Source organism: Propithecus coquereli, unplaced genomic scaffold (assembly GCF_000956105.1).
Source record: "Propithecus coquereli isolate 6110/MARCELLA unplaced genomic scaffold, Pcoq_1.0 Scaffold214, whole genome shotgun sequence".
NCBI lineage: Eukaryota > Metazoa > Chordata > Mammalia > Primates > Indriidae > Propithecus > Propithecus coquereli.
In genome coordinates, this window is record NW_012146523.1 from 4,984,037 (window position 1) to 5,002,579 (window position 18,543).

The window sequence follows — 18,543 nt, forward strand, 5'->3', positions numbered from 1 at the left end:
AAAAAAATTCAAAGATTTAATTATATCACAGAAAAACTGAAAATAAAATCAAGTTGGAAACCAAAAAAAAAAAAAAATTGTATCCAGTAGTGCCAAATTGCTCTTCAAAACAGTTGTACCTGATATAATCTTATCAACAGACTATGAATGTCTTTTTTTATCCCCTTTTCAGCTTTAGATATCATCATTCTTAATGTATTTGCCACAAGTTTAAAAAGAAAAGTATTTCATTGTTACTTTAATTTGCTGTTGTTTATTTTTTGACAGTGAGTTGAGCATCTTTCATATATTTATTGAACATTATATTTCTTCTGAAAACTGCCTATGAATCCCCTTGACCATTTTTTCCATGGGCTTCTTTTTTTTTTTCTGATTAATTTGTAGTCATAGGCACTTTCATTAGTTACTGATTAATATTTGTCAATATGCTGCAAACATTTTTGGAGTTTTCCTTTTAAATTTTTTGTAGTTATTTTGCTGTATTTATATGGTAAAATCTTTTCTTTGGAAATTTCTGGGCTTTTTTGACATGCTTTAAAAGACTGCCCTTTCATTAATACAAAATATGTTTTATGATCGCTTAACCTTTCTCCTGTTGTTACTGGTAACACTTTGATGAAAATCTTCATCAGTATAGCTTCCTCTCCCACCCCATTTTTTGGATTGCTTCCTTAGGATAATTCCCGGTTGAAGGATTATTGAAAAAGAAATAGGAACATGCTGTCAAGTTGTTATTCTCTCACCAGCAGTGCATGCAAATGCCACAATTGTCATCTACAGGTATTAATATAATAAAGATATTGTCAGTTTACATCATACTTTGTTGTTTTAATTTGTATTTCTTTGACTTGAAGTAAATTGTCTGTGTCTGAGTTCTTAATTACAAATGTATATCAACTTTTTATATACTAGTAATAAAGATATCAATTCTTTAGTTTAATATTTTAGTTAATTGTTACTAGTTATAGTTTCTGCATATGCTTTTCTCAGTGTATTACTTGCTTTTCCTATTTTTTCCTGGAAATATGAAAGTTAAATATTTGTATGTGGACACATCTACATTTATTGGCTTTTCAATTTATCTTATTTTAATAGTATAAACTTCCTTGTATAGAATAGTGCAGTAAAATGGGTAAGAGGTAAGAGGGAGGATGTCTAGAGATAGACTCTTGAGATATGAGTTCTGACTCTTATCACCTACTAGCAGGGTGATCTTAAGTTAACTGCTTAACTCTCTAAGTTCTCAATTTCCTCCTCTCTTAAATGAAAATAAAAGGATTATAAAAAAGTATTGCTCCGACAGTTTATATATAACACATAGCTTAGTGCTTGGAACATAGGAAACATTTAATAAATGTTAGCTATTATTATGGGAGTATGATTTATTTTTATATGTGGTATGAGGATAGGGTATAACAAAACTTTTTTGTAACTTGCTAACCAAGTTATCATAATAACATTTATTGACTAATAAGTAATCTCTCCATACCTTATTGTTTTTTATCTTCTTTATAATATATAATTTATTCTTTATAACATATGGAATTTAATATGTAAAATACTTATTTTTATATTTATTTATGTATTTGGTCTTAAATGAGTTCCAAATTGCTTTGTTATTTCTCTATCTTTTCTTTAATGTGTGGGTTAGTGATCCTTCATTACTCTAAATTTTCAAAAAAATATTTTTATAATTCTTACCTGTTTACTTTTCAGTTGAACCTTAGAATTATTTGGTCAAGTCACAAGAAAAATTCTGTTGAGATGATTATTTGTATTATAAAAAATCTATGTACTAATTTAGGGAGAAATTCCATATTTACAATACTAAATGCACCCATGTCTCTCTATTCATTTTTTTTAGTTTTTTTAATGGAGAGTTTTACATATTTCAAATTAACTCTATCCCAAATATTTTTACTAACTGAAAAAGGATTTCTTTTATGTTTTGTTTTTTAATTTTTTTGGTTTACATATAGAAATTACATGTGCCATTTTTCATAACACTTATTAATGCTGAGAATTTAACTTATGCCATTTGAAAGACAAAATTAATGGCCACTTTCTTGATTTATACATTTGTGTATGAGGAATTTAGGCTATTATGTTTTCTGATAAAAAATATTTTTCCCCAAAGTTATTATAAAAATTCTTTGTAACAAGCAGAAAATTTTCATTAGCCCAGTTAGCGAGATAAGTTGCTTATATTTTGTGACTAGATGTCTAGATGTTTATGTTAATTGCTAAGCTTGCTATTAATATGGAATTCATATACTGCAACTCACTTAATATACTTAGCTTTATATGCATCCTTACCCAAAGATAAATATTTTAACAGATCCCTACTGCTGGCTTGTTGCTCTAGGCAGAGAAAAATCTCGGAAGGGAATAGCAAGCAGCAGAACACCTTGAGAAGAGTCACAGTCAGGCTTCAAAATTCATTTAGTTTCCTTTTGGATTCTACTTTGTGGGCATCATTCACCTTTTCATAGGCCAGTGTCCTCCAAAGTTGAATCATTGAGATATTCTATCACCATTTTGCCGTTTTCTGTATGGTTACTATAGTTTTCTTTCAGTTGTCAAAGAACAAAATTTCAACAAATTGAGTTAAAGAGCTAATTGGCTTTTATTAGCAATTCATGAATCCAGCAGCATTTCATTTATGAAACTGAAGGACGTTCTGCTGGGATTAGCAAAATGATCAGCTTTTGTAAGGCAGCCCTAGCAGGAACATGGAAACAGCAAAGTGCAAAAAGCAAATTGGTTAGCATCAGGTTATTTCTTCAGGTTACTTTCCTTGTATTGGTTGAAGCAGAGAGGACTTTCTTATTATGCTGACTTGGACTGACCAGGCCCCTTAATGATTGGTTGCTGTGAATCTCCTGTTTTTTGGAAAACTGGCCCATTTCTAAGTTCAGTTTGATTACATGGGCACCTAGCATAAATGACTCCATTCTGGTTTGGTCTGATCTGTTGGGACCTAGTGTAGGAGCTCAGTCTACAACAATGGTCTCCCATAAATTTCATTTAACACATTAGATTGACTTTCTTTTTAAACTTAATTTTTTATTGAGGTAAAATTTAAACACAGTGAAATGTACAGTTTGATGTGTACAGTGTAAAGTATATAGTTTGATGAATTTTTCTTAAATGCACTCATGTAACTCCAATCAAAATAGAGAATTTTCCTCACCCAGAAAGTTTCCTAATATCAATTTTAAAATGTAAATGCACTCTTGTGATGTGCATTTTTATTTTTCAAGTGTATATAAAAATAAATATTAATATAGAAAATTGTCCATTTAATCATCAGTGGAAACCTTAACATAGAAAGTTATTTTTATAGTAATTTCAATTACCCTGTGCTCAAAATCTGCAGAGGGAAACTGCCTCATTACATGGCAATGTTAAAACAGCTTTCCAGAGAGAGATTTTTAACAATTTTTTACTCTTTAGTAGCTTAATAACTAAATCTGCTTGACTATATTGCAAGATTTACCTCTTTTGTCTTGAATTACAGTTTATAGGAATTCTATAGGCTAAAAATTAGTAGTAAAATATTAAAATTAGACAAAGTAGATTAATCTTGAATTCCAAAGCCTTTTATATACCATTTATGGGAGCAAGCAAAAATTCCTTGTTTCAGAATACCTATTTTCTGATGTGAATGATCACATTTGCTCCTTAAATTAAAAAAAAAAAAGTCTACCTTGGGATTTGTATATTTGCTAAACCCTCTTTCAGATTTGACTTTCAGTCCATGGATCTAACTTCAGCCAAATTGCCTACTTGTAGTTCTCATAAGATGGCCAGTGGGAGTGGGAGGAACTGGGAGTACAGGGGAAATATGTGAAATATGTGTTAGGGGTGAATACAGCAGAATTGAAAATTCCTTTGTTTTCCTTCCCTGGAGATAAAACAACAGTGTCCTACTGTGAGGACCATGCTATTCCCCAAGTACACAGGTCATGTAGAGGGAGAGGTGTTGGCTAGCAGCCATCTATAAGGAGCAGTACTTCCATCCACAGGGCTGCTGGCCTGCTTGCTGTTTGTTGCTGGGTTGCAGTTTTGAGGGAGTGCAGTAGAGGGTGGAAGTTGAGAGGAGTATTAGTGATGCCTTCCTAAACCAGTGTAGTGGTTTGTCTGAGAAAATTCTGGGTTTAATTATGCAGATCTGGTGCTTGGTAAACCGAAATTGATGTTTATTATTGGTGATTTTTTTCTCTTGTTGTTTAAGAATTATTTTCATCCTTATTAGTAAAAAGCAAACAAAAAAGTATTCTTTTTGAATGTCACCATTTTATGAAAAGTAATTTTGTATTAATTTTTGTTTCTCTATACCTAATGCCTATTTAAAAATTCACTCGAGATTTACTTGGAATTTGAGTTTGGTAATACTTAAAATCTAGCGATGCAGATTCCAGAAATTCAAAACTTTCCATCTTAACTCCTCCTGTTTTCCATTCTGTATCTTAACTTTGAACCAGAAGGCAATAAAGAGAATTCCACAAAATGTGATTGCTCTTTTGTTAAGTAACAAAAACGTCTCCAACTTGAGTCCCAGTTATCAAATGAAGAATAGCTTCCCAGTGTTATCCTTTGTTATTTGGGACTAAAGGTTATGGTGTGCAGTTTTCTTCAATTTATTTTGTTGATTATGTTTATTGCAAATGCGATCCTTTCTCTCTGATTCAGAGACACATTAAGTCCTATCTCCAACATTGAGCTCAGCACAAGATGAATCTGGGTTTCATCTAAACTTTGGAATATTTCTTGTTCACCATTACCTTCTGCACTCCATTCCATTAAAACCAAAAACAATATTATTAATCAATAGATTATTGATATAACATAGAATAGGAATTTAAATGAGTTTGTATTTTATAGATTATAGCTATTACACTAGATATGAAGTTATCTTGCTACGCCTAATAGTCACAACTATTGTTCTCCTATTTGCAAACAAGAATGTTATCACTGGAAAAAAATATAATGTCAGTGAAAATTAATAGAATTGGTTTATAACATTAGAATTCAAATCTATAATTTAAAATTTATAAACATTTGGCTTCTGTCCACAAATCTTTCAACTTTTCATTTATGTTAAATGACACAAATCTATTTTCTTTCTTTGAAAGTCTATAAATAATTATATTACTTTTTAAATTCTTTAAAATCTAGTAACTTTGAGGTGCTGTTTGTCTTTATTTTTGTTTATGTATTTAACACCTTCACTTTGTTCCAAAAATAATTTGCTGTAGCATGAAATGCTTATATTAGCTACACATCTTAAATCTATGCTATACACTGAACAAAATTTTTAAAAGAATTTTTTTGATTGTGCTATTGTGAATAGTCTGTCAATTCCTATGTGATAGAGAGATCTTCTTATGTGTTATGCTGAGGATAAATGCTCAGAACATTTGACGATGATCTGTGGGTTGAAGAACCAGGCTGGTTATCCTTACTACTGTGGTTCATGGACAAAAAAATTAAAAAAACAGATAATGAAGCTCTCAAAAGTCATTCTTTTGTCCAGAATAATAGTGTAATATGAGTACTGTAACCATTGAATGTTCTCTGTGCATCAGCTTTTTAAAATTTAACTGAATATGTAGATTCTAGAAAGCCTTCCCTAGAAACTGTAACTTCCCCCAACATTCTCCTTGCTGAGATGTCCAGTGGCTATAGAAGAAACTGTCCAAAAATAGGAATTGTTTCTAACTAACTTAGATTTTTAGAGAGTCTCCAATTAGAGGTCAAATCATCTAATTTACTGGCTTCATTCCATCGATGAACAACTGTGCCGTAAGTTCTGCTTTTCGGTGGGTTCTTCCCTCACTGGACATACTGTTTGGATTAGCCCTTAGTATTCTCAGACTTTTTACAGATATGAGTGAAATCTGTTCTTTTAAAAAAACAAACCTGAATTTCCATGTATAATATTATCCCTGGTATAGGTAGTCAAAGTCCAGCCAGGCGTGGTGGCTCACACCTGTAATCTTAGCACTCTGGGAGTCCAAGGTAGGAGGATTGCTTGAGCTCAGAAGTTCAAGACCAGCCTGAGCAAGAACAAGACCCCCTTGTCTACTAAAAATAGAAAAATTAGCCAGGCTAGTGGTGTATGTCTCCAGTCCCAGCTACCTGGGGGGCCAAGGCAGGAGGATCACTTGAGCCCAGGAATTTGAGGTTGCATTGAGCTACAATGACGCTACTGCACTCTATCCAGGGTGACAGAGAGAGACTGTCTTAAATAAATAAATAAATATTGTTTTTTAAAAAAGATAGTCAAAGACCATTTAAAAAAATTAAGTCTAAGACACTAAAAACTATCAGTGAAGTACCAAAACATAGAGCTCCTTGAAGTTTCCCATTACTCCTATGGTAAGCCAGGATTGGAGGTTTTAATAGAAGGCCTTTTATGCCCTTTGTTTAAGGTAGGGCTAGGGTCAACTTCCATTTTAGGAAAAATACTTTCCTGTGTCTCAGCTCACTGCTTGAATACACGATCTTCCATTGTTTTCTCTGATAAGCTCCTCAAAGCAGAGAAATCCACAGTGCTTTATTGTGAACTTATATGTGCCTGAAGAGAAAGTTCAGGGGACAGCAAGATATTTATAAGTCATGTTGCCAGGGACTGGTCTCTGTTACTATCCAAATCTCGCAGGAATGCTGAACTCTGCTACGGAGTGACTAGGCTGGAGTATGTGGCAATTGATTGACATTTATATGAGAAACACTAGATTTGTGTTTTTGTATTTTTTCTGTTGAAATAGTGTCTAAAATAGGGCCAGAAAATGATCATTTCAATCTTCCCCTCCTTTTCTAAGGAGAGTTGAAAGCAATCATTGTCTAGGCCCAAAGACTTAACTATATTTTCTATACTTTCTAGATACTCAGATTAAGTAACAACCATCACCTATAAAGCTGCATGTAACTAGTTCTCATCCTTATTCCAAGCAGGTTTTCCCAGCACATTTTCCAAAGGGAAATGAGGATATTGGCTTTTTCTTCTATGTGATAACTTTTAACAAGTGTTTATGTACATTATTCAGAGCGTACAGTTCACTTTTGGAAATTCTGTCAAAGTAGGCAACTTTTTAGTGACTATTGACTGACAATTACTCTCAAAAGAAGATTACAAAACATAGATATGTCTTCTATGAACATAAAATGTCAAATCAAAATTTTACATTCTCAGATTTAACACAGCTAACAAACTTGTTCTTTTTACTTAAAAATAAAAAAGATTTTTATTTAGATGAATCATGACTTAAGAAAATGGGGCAATGTTACGTCAGTATATACAGATTATATAAATCTGATGTAAACAGAATTCTTACAGACATTCTGTCCTTTGTTATTAAAGGCAATTCTATCATTTGCCATTCCAGTTAGCAATCCTAATTATCATTATATATATATATGTGTGTGTATGTGTATATGTATATATATTCTTTTTCAGTAAAGGAACTTAGGATCTCTATACATATGCCTCTTTGTTTTTTACATGTAACAAGGAAATAATTAATACTTATTTTGGTTTCTTTAAAATCAATGACGCTTATATAGTGTTATATTTGTGTGTATGGATTGGATGCATTAGACCAATGCCTCGAAAATCTTACTTTGCTTCAGAGTCACCTAAAGAGCTTATTTAAATACTGATTCCTGTGTTTAACTCCCCAAAGTTTCTGATTCAGTAGGCCTAGAGTGGGCATAAAAAATTGCATTTCTAACAAGCTCCTAGGTATTGCTAATTCTGTCACATTGTGGTCCTTACTATGAATAGTAGACAACATAGGAGAATCAGCTATGAAACAGTGAGAAGAGAAGTGGAAGGGATGGGATAGGTAAAGACTGCAGTATCTACTTGTAGTGGGTTGAATTGTGGCCCCAAAAAGATATGTCCACCAGGAACCTCAGAATGTGACCTTGTTTGGAATAAGGGTCTTTGCAGATATAATTAAGGTAAGGATATTAAGATGACATTGTGTTGGATTAGATGGGCATTAAATTTAATGATGAGTATCCTTAGAAGGGACCGACTTCTATCCTAAAGAATTGTAAGATAATAAATTTCTGTTGCTTTCTAAGTTTGTTATAGCAGCCCTAGGAAACTAGTACACTACTCGAGGTCAAACAATGCTAGAATACCAAGTCCCTCAGTTGTATGCTATAAATACAAAGGATAGAATTCAGACCCTGGCCCAGAGGTAAACAGTGATTCAACAACTAATTGGCATGCACAGTTGGATGCTTCCTGGCATGTTATTTAACTTAGTCTTCCCCCAGATACTTTGAGGTAGATATTTTTTAGTCATTTAACAAAGAAGACGTTGAAATGCAGAATAGTCATTTAGGTAGCAAGTATGTATTAGGTATTTACTTTATACCAGACTTTTGCTAGCTATTGAAGTGGTCAACTGACTTACCAAAAGTGATACAACCAGTAAGTGGCAGAGCTGTTGTTTAACTTTAGAACCTGTCATGCCAAATTCTGTGCTCTTCTCCATCACATCAGAAAGGCTCAGAGCAGGAGGTGTGGGCATTTTGGCAAATACTGACTATTTCATTTTAGTTGCTGTGGAATGTTTAACAAAGCAGAAAAGGAATTTATTATCTTCAACACAAATCTCCCTGATTTATGGTAGTTGTTTAGTGCTATTTCTACTAATACCTACAAAGTAGCTTTCACTTTGTTATCTTAATCTTATTTCCTCTTGTAGTAACCCTTTCACTTCATACTCAAAATGTGCAGATAATTTAAGCTGATACTTAATAACAAAATAGAAATAATAGCTCTACATTGTCTTTGGAGATGTAGATCGATGATTTAGACAAAAATGTTTTGTATGCTTTTTAACTCTACACACACCAACAGAGAGAGAAAAAGAGAGAGAGAGAGAGAGAGAGATCTCCTGGAAAAAATATTTGGATATTACCTTGAGGTTGAAGATCACAAAACACCACTTAGTCTTTAGCATCATAATGATATGAATTCCCTGAGTGTTTCATGTAAACCTCCTTTGAATGATTATTAAGATATTTAAGCTGTTTAATAATGCTTGAGAGTTATTAAATTCAACTGTCATCTCATTATAGTTAATGCTTTTAAATGTGAATGGCATTACTAGCTGCAAAACATTTAGTATATATTTTTTTAAAAAGTTGTTCCTACTCTTGCAGTTGATTCAAGATCAGTAAAATTAAGATCAGTGAAACAGTGAAAGAATTAGACAACATGAACTAAGAAATTGCTCATGTTGGCAAATTAAAGTGAAAAGATTAGGAATAAAAGACACTAACAAACATTTTGAAGACAGGGTTGCATTGGATTTCTGGCTTAGAAACATTAGCTCTGATTCAAATGATATAGATCATAACTTTTGTCACAGAAAGATTCATAGGAGAGTGTGAATCCTTCTATACCTCTGAACTGATTACAAATTTTAGTCAGCTATCTTTTGAGTTTTGATTTCATATGATACTGCATTTTTGTTAGTGAATGTGGTCTATAAAATAGGGATTGTTTTTAATATTTTTGAGACTTCCTTTGTGACCCAGTAAGTGGTCAAATTTGTAAATGTTTCAAGCTTGAAAACAATATGTATTTTTTAATTATTCAATGCCAGGTTCAATATATGTTCATTAGATTAAGCTTATTACTTGTGTTGTTGAACTCTCCTATTTCTTCACTAATTTTTTGTGTCCACTTTATTATTTTCTTGAGAGGTAAATTCTGTAAGTAATTTTAAGAGAGGTAAAAAAAAAAAACTTGTAGATTCAGCTGTTTTTACTTGTAATTGTGTCCATTTTCATTTCGTGTATTTTAAAGCTAAGTATCTTAATCCATTTAGTCTTGCTATAAAGGAATACCTGAGGCTCGGTAATCTATAAAGAAAAGACATTTATTTGGCTCACAGTTCTGTAGGATGTACAAGAAGCATGGCACTGACATCTGGTTGGCTTCCAGTGAGAGCCTCAGGCTGCTTCCACTCATGGTAGAAGGCAAGTGGGAGCCAGCATGTGCAGAGATCTCATGGCAAGAGAGGAGGCAAGAGATGGGGGGTTTGCTAGGCTCTTTTTGACAACCAGCTCTCTCAGGAACTAATAAAGTAATAACTCATTCACCCCTGAGATAGGACAATAATCTAATCATGAGGGATCTGACCCCATGACCCTAAAACCTCCCATTAGGCCCCACCTCCAACATTGGGGGTCAAATTTCAACATGGAGTTTGGAGGGGACAAACATCTGAACTATAGCACTAAGATTTTAGGCACATACAGTTTCAGGACAATTATAATTTCTGAGTGGATTGTTTCTTTTAGCATTGAACGATAATCCTTTTTATCTCTGATTATGTTTTGACTTAACATTTGCTTTTTGTCTCACATGATATTGCTATATCAGGGTTCTTTTTGTTAATAATTATGGATATATTTTATTCTAGCCCCTTATTTTCAAGTTTTCCATGTAATTAACCTTAATGATGGATTTATTGAGACATAATTTATATACTATACGATACTCTCTTTTACAGAGGTTTTTGGTAAATTCAAATTTGTGCAACCAATACCACTATGTAATTTTTGAACGGTGTTACATCACCCCAAAGGAAAACCCCATACCTAGTAGCAGGCACTGCCCATTTCCCACCTTCTCCCCAGTCCCTGGCAACCACTAATCTATTTTCAGTCTCTGTAGATTTGCCTTTTCTGGACATTTTGGATAAGTGGAATTGTATAAAACATATGGTCTCTGGCTTTTCACTCTTCACTTAGCATAATGATTTTAAAATTAATCCATATTGTAGCATGTATCAGTACTTTATTATTTTTAATGGCTGACTAATATTCCATTATATGAATATCCCTCACTTTATCCAGTGGTAGACATTTGAGTTGTTTCTACTGTTTGGCTATTATGAATAATGCTATTATGAACATTCATGTACCAGTTCTCATGTGGACATATGCTTTCATTTCTCTTGGGTATATACCTAGGAGTGGAATTGCTTGATCATAGGGTAACTCTACATTTGGGATTTTGAGGAACTAATAAGCGGTATTCCAAAGTGGCTGCACCATTTTACGTCCCCATTAGCAATATATGAAGATTTCAATTTCTCCATATTCCTGTCAACACTTGTTATTATCTGTCTTTTTTCTATTATTTTAGCTATCCTAATGTGTGTGAAATGGTATTTCATTGTGGTTTTGATATTCAGCCTCTAATGATTAATAATAATAAGCATCTTTTTATGTTCTTATTGGCCATTCATATTTTTTGGAGAAATGTCCATTTAAATTCTTTAACCATATTTTTATTGGCTATTTATCTTTATTTTTAAGTTGTGAGTTCTTTATATATCCTACATATAATTTTCTTATCAGATATATGATTTGAAAATATTTTCTCCCATTCTGTGGATTGTCTTCACTTTCTTGATGGTGTCCTTTAAAAGCACAGAAGTTTATAATTTTGATGATATCCAATTTATTCTTTCTTTTGTTGTTTGTGCTTCTGGTGTGATATCTAAGAAACCATTAACTAATTTGGGCTTATGAGATTTGCTTCTGTGTTTTTTCCTAAGAGTTTTATCTCTTATATTTAAATATTTGATCCATTTTGAGTTAACTTTTATATATGATATGAGGTGGAGGTTAAACTTTGTCATTTTGCATGTAGATATCCAGCTGCCTCAGTATCATTTCTTGAAAAGACTGTTCTTTCCTTATTGAATTGTCAGGGCATCCTTGAAAAATCAATTGACCATAAATGTAAAAGTTTATTTCTGGACTCCCAATTTTATGCCATTGATCCATTCTTCTACTCTTATCCCAATATCACATTGTCTTGATTTTTGTAGCTTTGTCATAAGTTTTAGAATCAGGAAGTGTGACCAACTTCCTGTAACCACACCCTTTGCAGTTGCTCCTTCTAAAGAGGAAGAGTATATTCCCTCACTCCTTGACTTTGGCTGAGCTCCTTGACTTACTTTGGCCCATGGAATAAGATAGAAGTGACAGTGTGACAGTGTGACAAATGACATAGATCACTGTCACTTCTAAGCCTAGTCATTAAGAGGCCTTGAGTATTTCTGTTTTTATTTTGCACTTCTGGCCTAACTCAAGTTTACCCATAGTCTGAGGAAGATGAGAGTCATGTGGAGCAGAGCTACCTCAACCAACTCTAGACCTGTAGGAAAGTAGCTCAGTCTACCTCACTGTGAATCAGAGCTGCTCTACCAAGCCCAGAGGAACCTCAGCCAACCTGAAGACATATGGAAAGAAGCCACCATTTTCTCTAAGGAAAGCCTAGGATTTTCCATAAGGAAATGATGATGGACAATTTTCTTAACTGTATTAGTCATTTACAAAGCATTAGCAGGGATTGGGAAAATTGGAATGGAAGATCTACTCCATGTTCACTAAGGAAACCAGACTGAGTTTTTACCACTGAGTAGCTATACGATTTGGAACTTGCAGACTCTTTGATTGATTTTCAAGATGAGAGTCACGGTTAAGAATCTATCCCAGATGTCAAAAAAGACTTTGGACGGAATCAACACTGGAGAGAAAAGAAGGAAAGAGGTAGGCATGGTGACAGTCTGGAGGATGAGTAGAATTTCATGACAAGAGGGGACCCATGAAGTTTATCAGCTATCCAGATGTGGACCAACTAGGAACAAGTATCCGTTCTTTATATGGGTCAGATTATTGGACCCTACCTCATGGGAACTGATAGCTTAAAGTGGGTTTAGATTAAAATTATAAAACTTGCAAATTCAGTGAAAGAAAGTACATAATATAAGCAAGATTTTAAAGGGAATGCATACTGTACAGAAAGAAAAAATGTTAGCAGCAAATTCCAAATAATAAATGTACTGATTAGACTGACATTATCTGTCTAAGTATTAAATCTATACATTTTTCTACACATTGAGGTACACATTTTGAGATATAATAAAAATGAATTTTCTTTAAAAAATTGCAAATTGCATTTCTCTTATTTTGGTAATTATCCTTAAATATGAATACGTTTAATTGGTTTAACAATTTAAATTTAGTCACCATCTCTCGCCTTTTGAATAATTCAGTGTTCTTAAAATATTAACACTTTTACCTTGGTCTACCCCCTTTTCCCTCTTCTGTTCAGTTATCTACTTTTATAAATCCTCCTTGTTCTTTGCTCCATTTTCAATTAGTCTTTTTTTAGGTCAGTATTTATTTAGATTTACATAAATTTATCCAGGTTTAGCAATTAATTTACTTATCTCCACTTCTTTTTTGATTCTTCTATGTTCAATCTTCTTCCTCCCAAGTACATCCTTTAGTAGCTCTTTTGGCAAAGTTATACCTTTTCTCACTCTCTTCAAAAAAATGTATTATTAAAATTTTAATTTTTTTATAATCCTGGAAACAATCAAAAAAAAGAAGAAAAAATGTTATTGAACCTTCTTGTATTCCTCAAACAGCTTCAACAAATACACAATATGTGGCTACCATCTTGAATTACAGTTTTGTTGGGTATAATTTAATTGAAGATATATTCCTAGGTATTGTTGTTGATATTGTGTCTATTACAGTCAAATTGTCATTGCTTTATACTCTGTCTTTTCCATCTCATTGCTTTTAATATCTACTTTTTGATTTTTCTGTGTGCAATTTCACCATTGTGTGTCACAATATGGATTTTTATTGTTCTTGCTTGGTACTGTGGGCTTCTACAATTTGTATTATTTAATTTTGGAAAATTCTTAGCCATTATCACTTCATATATTTTCTCTTTCCTTCTCTCTCTTTATTACCTTCATGGAACTCCTTTCAGAAGTATGCTGGACTCTATCATTCTATTCTCCATGACTCTTAACTACTCTTTCAAAAATTCTTTTTATCTCTCTCTGCTGTAGATTTGGGGATTTCTTTAAATCTACCTTCCAGAGTACTTGTTCTCTCTCTTCTAATGAGCTCTTTAACTCATTCATCAAATTGTAAATTCAATCATTTGACTTTTCTAGAAGTACTATTTGGTTCTTTTATAAATTCTTCCATAGGTCATAGATGTTACAGAGACTTGACCCTGTTCATTATGGTTTCTTTTCCTTTTTAACCCTTTGATAACTTAAACATGTTTACTTTTAATATAGATTTATTACTATAATACAAACATATAAAAATGAAAATCATATATGTAAATAAATCTGGATAAACTTTTATAAAATGAACATTCCCTTCTAACCAGATAAAAAAATAAAACATTTTCAGAATCCCAGAAGTATTCTCATAACCTCTCCTACTCACATTCCCCACATCCAACGTAACCAGTATCCTGACTTCTAGTGCCATATCTTATTATAGTTTTGCCTGTTTTTGAAATTTATGCAAACTGAATTATGTAATGAATATATAATTATTTTGTAGGGTTTTTTCTCCAGATAATCTTCATGCCCTTAATTTTAAATTTCTGAACATTAAAGTGGTGTTATAGATCCTGAATAAGTCTTTATATTAATTGTTTGGCTTTTGTGCTTACTTTTGTCTTAATGATTTTAGAAATCGTGGATAAATCTTCATGTTAATTATTTGATTTGGAAATCTCAGGAGACATAAATTTAAATTTCTCACTTTGATAGTATAGACCTAGTGTTTTCATTCTTTTAGGATTACTACTTTTTTCCATCTAATTCCTCAAGTCAGACTACATACTACCTTGTTGCTTTTGTGTACTGGTGAATGGTGAGTAAATTTTTGCCTATTCTCTTTTTATGGAGAGAAAATCCTTGAAGTCCCTAGGCTTTATGGAACATTATCAGTACAGCTCTCTAACTAGTGTCATCCCAAAACATGTCACTTATCTTTGCTTAGACTTGAATATCCTACTCCTAAACTCCTTTGGCCGTATCTTGGTACATATTTCCTGTGGGCCTTCACCATGTCAGTTCCCACCTAAATAGCTTTGCATTTCATACTGCTGGCATCCAAATATTTTTTTTCTTTCTCCAGAGGTCATACCAGCTTTAAAGTTATTCGATTTAGTATTTGTATGTCTTCGTAAAAGTGAGTAAGGGGTAGTATAGATAATATGGGACATAGACATCCAAATCAGATCAGTCTATCATTCCTGGAAGTTGGCAGATCAATGCAAATGAAGTGACTATGAGGTGGTTGACTAACTAGACTTACAAATGTTATTTAGGGCTATGTTATTTAGTTATAGTTTTCTTCTGGCTAAATTGCTTGGACTGTGTAGGACCCATTATAATACTAAGCTAATACAGTTCCATATTAACTAACTCATCCTTTTGTTGTTGTTTTATAGATGCAAGGTTCCAAAAATAATATTGAAAAGAAAAAGCCCAAATTTAGAAAAAGGAAAAGGTATGCTTTTTAAAATTAAAAGGTATTTTGATAAAATTAAAATATATATATTGGATTTAATTATTACATGACATTTCCCCTGATCCTTGATTCTGTTTCACTAGGGAAATCTTGTATTTACCATTTTCTAAAAGAATTAATACAATAAGTAGTAGTCTTAGAAGTCTGGAAAAAGTTTTATATTTTTGTACATATGTTGAATCAGAACTGTTAAAGATTAATAGTATATGGGCAACCAGATTAGAAGCAGGTTTTTAGTTTAAAAATAGATTATGCAAATGAGAAACAGGCCTTCATAATGAACTAATAAGCCACTGATGACAAGTTTTAGTGTTTATCATCGAATTAGCCATACAGTTTGTTTCTAAAGAATGGTGATCAGTGCTATGTTAAAAGGAATCCTACTCAGAAACAAGGACTGACACTAATAGTCCTTTTCTTCTTCTTTGTACTTTTTCAGAAGATGAATAATTAAATTTTAAAAATGGACTTTCACTCTCTTATTTCAGTTACACTTCACTCTAACCCCATCAAATAGGAAGTGTATCATAATTATCTCCATTTAAAAGATGAAGAATTTATAGCTTAGAAAAATTAAGTGACTTTCTCAAGATCTTATGGTTAGAGAAAAAGCATTTGAACAAATGTCTTCTGACTCTAAATCAGCAACATAGTATAGTTGAAAAAGAATGGATTTTGCAGTCTGACAGAATTTAGTTCTGTCATGCTCAACCATTTTTGTAAGTTGTCAAATTTCTTATTTTCTCTGATATCTCAAATTTCTTAGTTTCTTTATATAATGAGAGTAAGAATTACTTAGTAGGTTTTTTGGAGGAAGATTACATGAAAAAGCCTGTGTAAAGTGCTTGGTAGATTGTTAGAGCTTTGCTGCTTTGCACCTAGTGAGAGTGCAAATATATATGTTTTATTTATTTATTTTTGAGACAGAGTCTCACTCTATTGCCTGGGGAAGAATGCAGTAGCATTATCAAAGCTTATTGCAACCTCAATTCCCCATCTCAAGCAATCCTTCTACCTCAGCCTCTTGAATAGCTGGGACCACAGGAGCATGCCACCATGCACGGCTAATTTTATTTTTTCTTAGAGATAGGGTCTCACTATGTGGCTCAGGCTGGTCTCAAACTCCTGTCCTCAAGCAATCCTCCTACCTTGGCTTTCCAAATGCTAGGATTAGGCAGGAGCCAACCGTGCCTGGCTACGAATCAATATTAGTCCCCTTTTTTTCACTGCATCATGCTGTCTTACTGCATAAAACAACCAAGGAAAAGTACCTTAAGATAAAGAAATATATATTCATAATCTGCAATTATCATTGATATACAGAATGGTCATTTAAATATATATGATTGACTTTTTTAAACTAAATCTGTCAAATTCTTTTTCCAGGAAAGCGATTTTAAAATGCTCTTTTGAAAACATTTGTTCAGATGATGCCTTATCAAAGGAAAACATGGGTATGTAAAGGCTTATACTGCTTTTAATTCTTTAACCTATATTAAATTCCACAAAATGTAGTTGTAGTCCTTTGAAGGAAAAAAGATCTGTTGTGCATATATATGAGAACTATTAACAGGTCCTTGTTGGTATTGATTTATATACTAGGGTTTTTTAATTGTTCTTCTTTGGATTTCTACTTTCTTGAATTAAGTTTTCTCTGGCTTAGTCATGTGTTTGCTTTTTTAAGTAAAGCATCCACAGTTGTGAGAGGAAATACCAACAACTGTATGTTTCAGTCCAGACTTCTCCATTCCAAACTTATTGGGGTCCTGGGAGTGCCAAAAGTAGAGAAGGGAGAAAAGCAGCAGACGGGACTTGCAACTGCATTTTTATTGGTACTGGAACATATAGTGTGAATGTGGAATGCAGGGAGGAAGTTTTAATTTTCAAAGGTGATTTACTCTTCCTACATTTTCTTTAGTCTTGAAAAGCAGTCAAATGCTTATTTGCAATATGGAACTTTGGCAGTCATATTCAAAATCCATTAAACCCTGAGGAATTTTCAGTGCCATACTCTCTCTCTTCCTTGAAGCAAGCCACCCCCAGATCCTATGGCATTGCATTTTAATTGGCTAAATAAAGCCACTCATTTATAGTCTCATTAAAAGAAAGGAAAACAGGCAGAGGAAGGATAGAGTAGTTATTTTTTTTAAAAAGTCCTTTTGTTCTTCTCCTAAACCACTGCAAAATTCTATTATTCCTCTTTGCAAACTTATTCTGCTGCTGTTTTCCTACTAACTTAGGTTTCTTTTCTTGGCTATTTAGTCCCTTTGCCTCATATGATCAGTTCATATATTCCTGTAGAAATGTAAAAGTCTGTTTATCCCTGAACTGAGATCCCAATAGGAGACCCTGGCACTGTAGCTGAGGGCTACATCACAGCTTTCTCCCATCCAACTCACACAAATCCACTGCAGCCAGGAGGCATCCATTGACTGAAAATGACCCCACCATGTAAATGAATGAATACATCTCAGTAGTTACCAGGTAAAGGAAACCCCTTCAGGAGTCTCACATCATATGGCTGTGAAAGTCTCTAATTGTTAAAATAGTTAGCCTGATCTGTATTTTGTTCCTCCATGCCATTGTGAACAACTAAAGAGCAGAGGATTTGTGTATCGCTTCTATAACTCCTTTCTTTTCAGTATTTAGGGACAGGAAAATTCATCTATTATGATGGAATGATAAGAGCAAAAATAATAATGATGACCAACACCTTTACCAAGAGCTGACTCACTTCCTAAAAGAATGGTTCTTTTTCAAGTTTTACCCTCTTCAACTTTTTTATCCCCTGCTCATACTTTGGTGAATTTCTCAATCCAAGCCTCTGATATCTCTCATTTCTTCATAGCTTAAGGTAGGATTAGTCCTAGATCAAATAATGGAAGAAGTTACACCATCTTCTTGAATCTCTGTCCCATTTCTTGGATCTGCTTGCCTTACATTCCCAGGTGCTAAAGTTTCCCCATTAGTTGTCTGCTCCAGATTTGCTGTTCCTTTATTAGCTATATGTTCCACAAGTTGCTTCACTCTCTCTCTTTTTCTCATTCTCTCCCGTCCCCTTCTTCTCTTCTCTTCTCTTCTCTTCTCTTCTCTTCTCTTCTCTCCTCTCCTCTCCTCTCCTCTCCTCTCCTCTCC

General features: G+C 33.3%; 1 protein-coding gene across 1 annotated transcript in view; it reads left to right on the top strand.

Moving 5' to 3' along the window:
- The window catches only part of ZCWPW2 (zinc finger, CW type with PWWP domain 2), an 80,502-nt gene that overhangs the window by 54,074 nt on the left and 7,885 nt on the right, over nt 1-18,543 (top strand). Inside the window, exons 5-6 of the mRNA XM_012644548.1 lie at nt 15,329-15,387; nt 16,795-16,862. Coding sequence (XP_012500002.1) covers nt 15,329-15,387; nt 16,795-16,862 — 127 coding nt within the window. The remainder of the gene's footprint in view (nt 1-15,328; nt 15,388-16,794; nt 16,863-18,543) is intronic.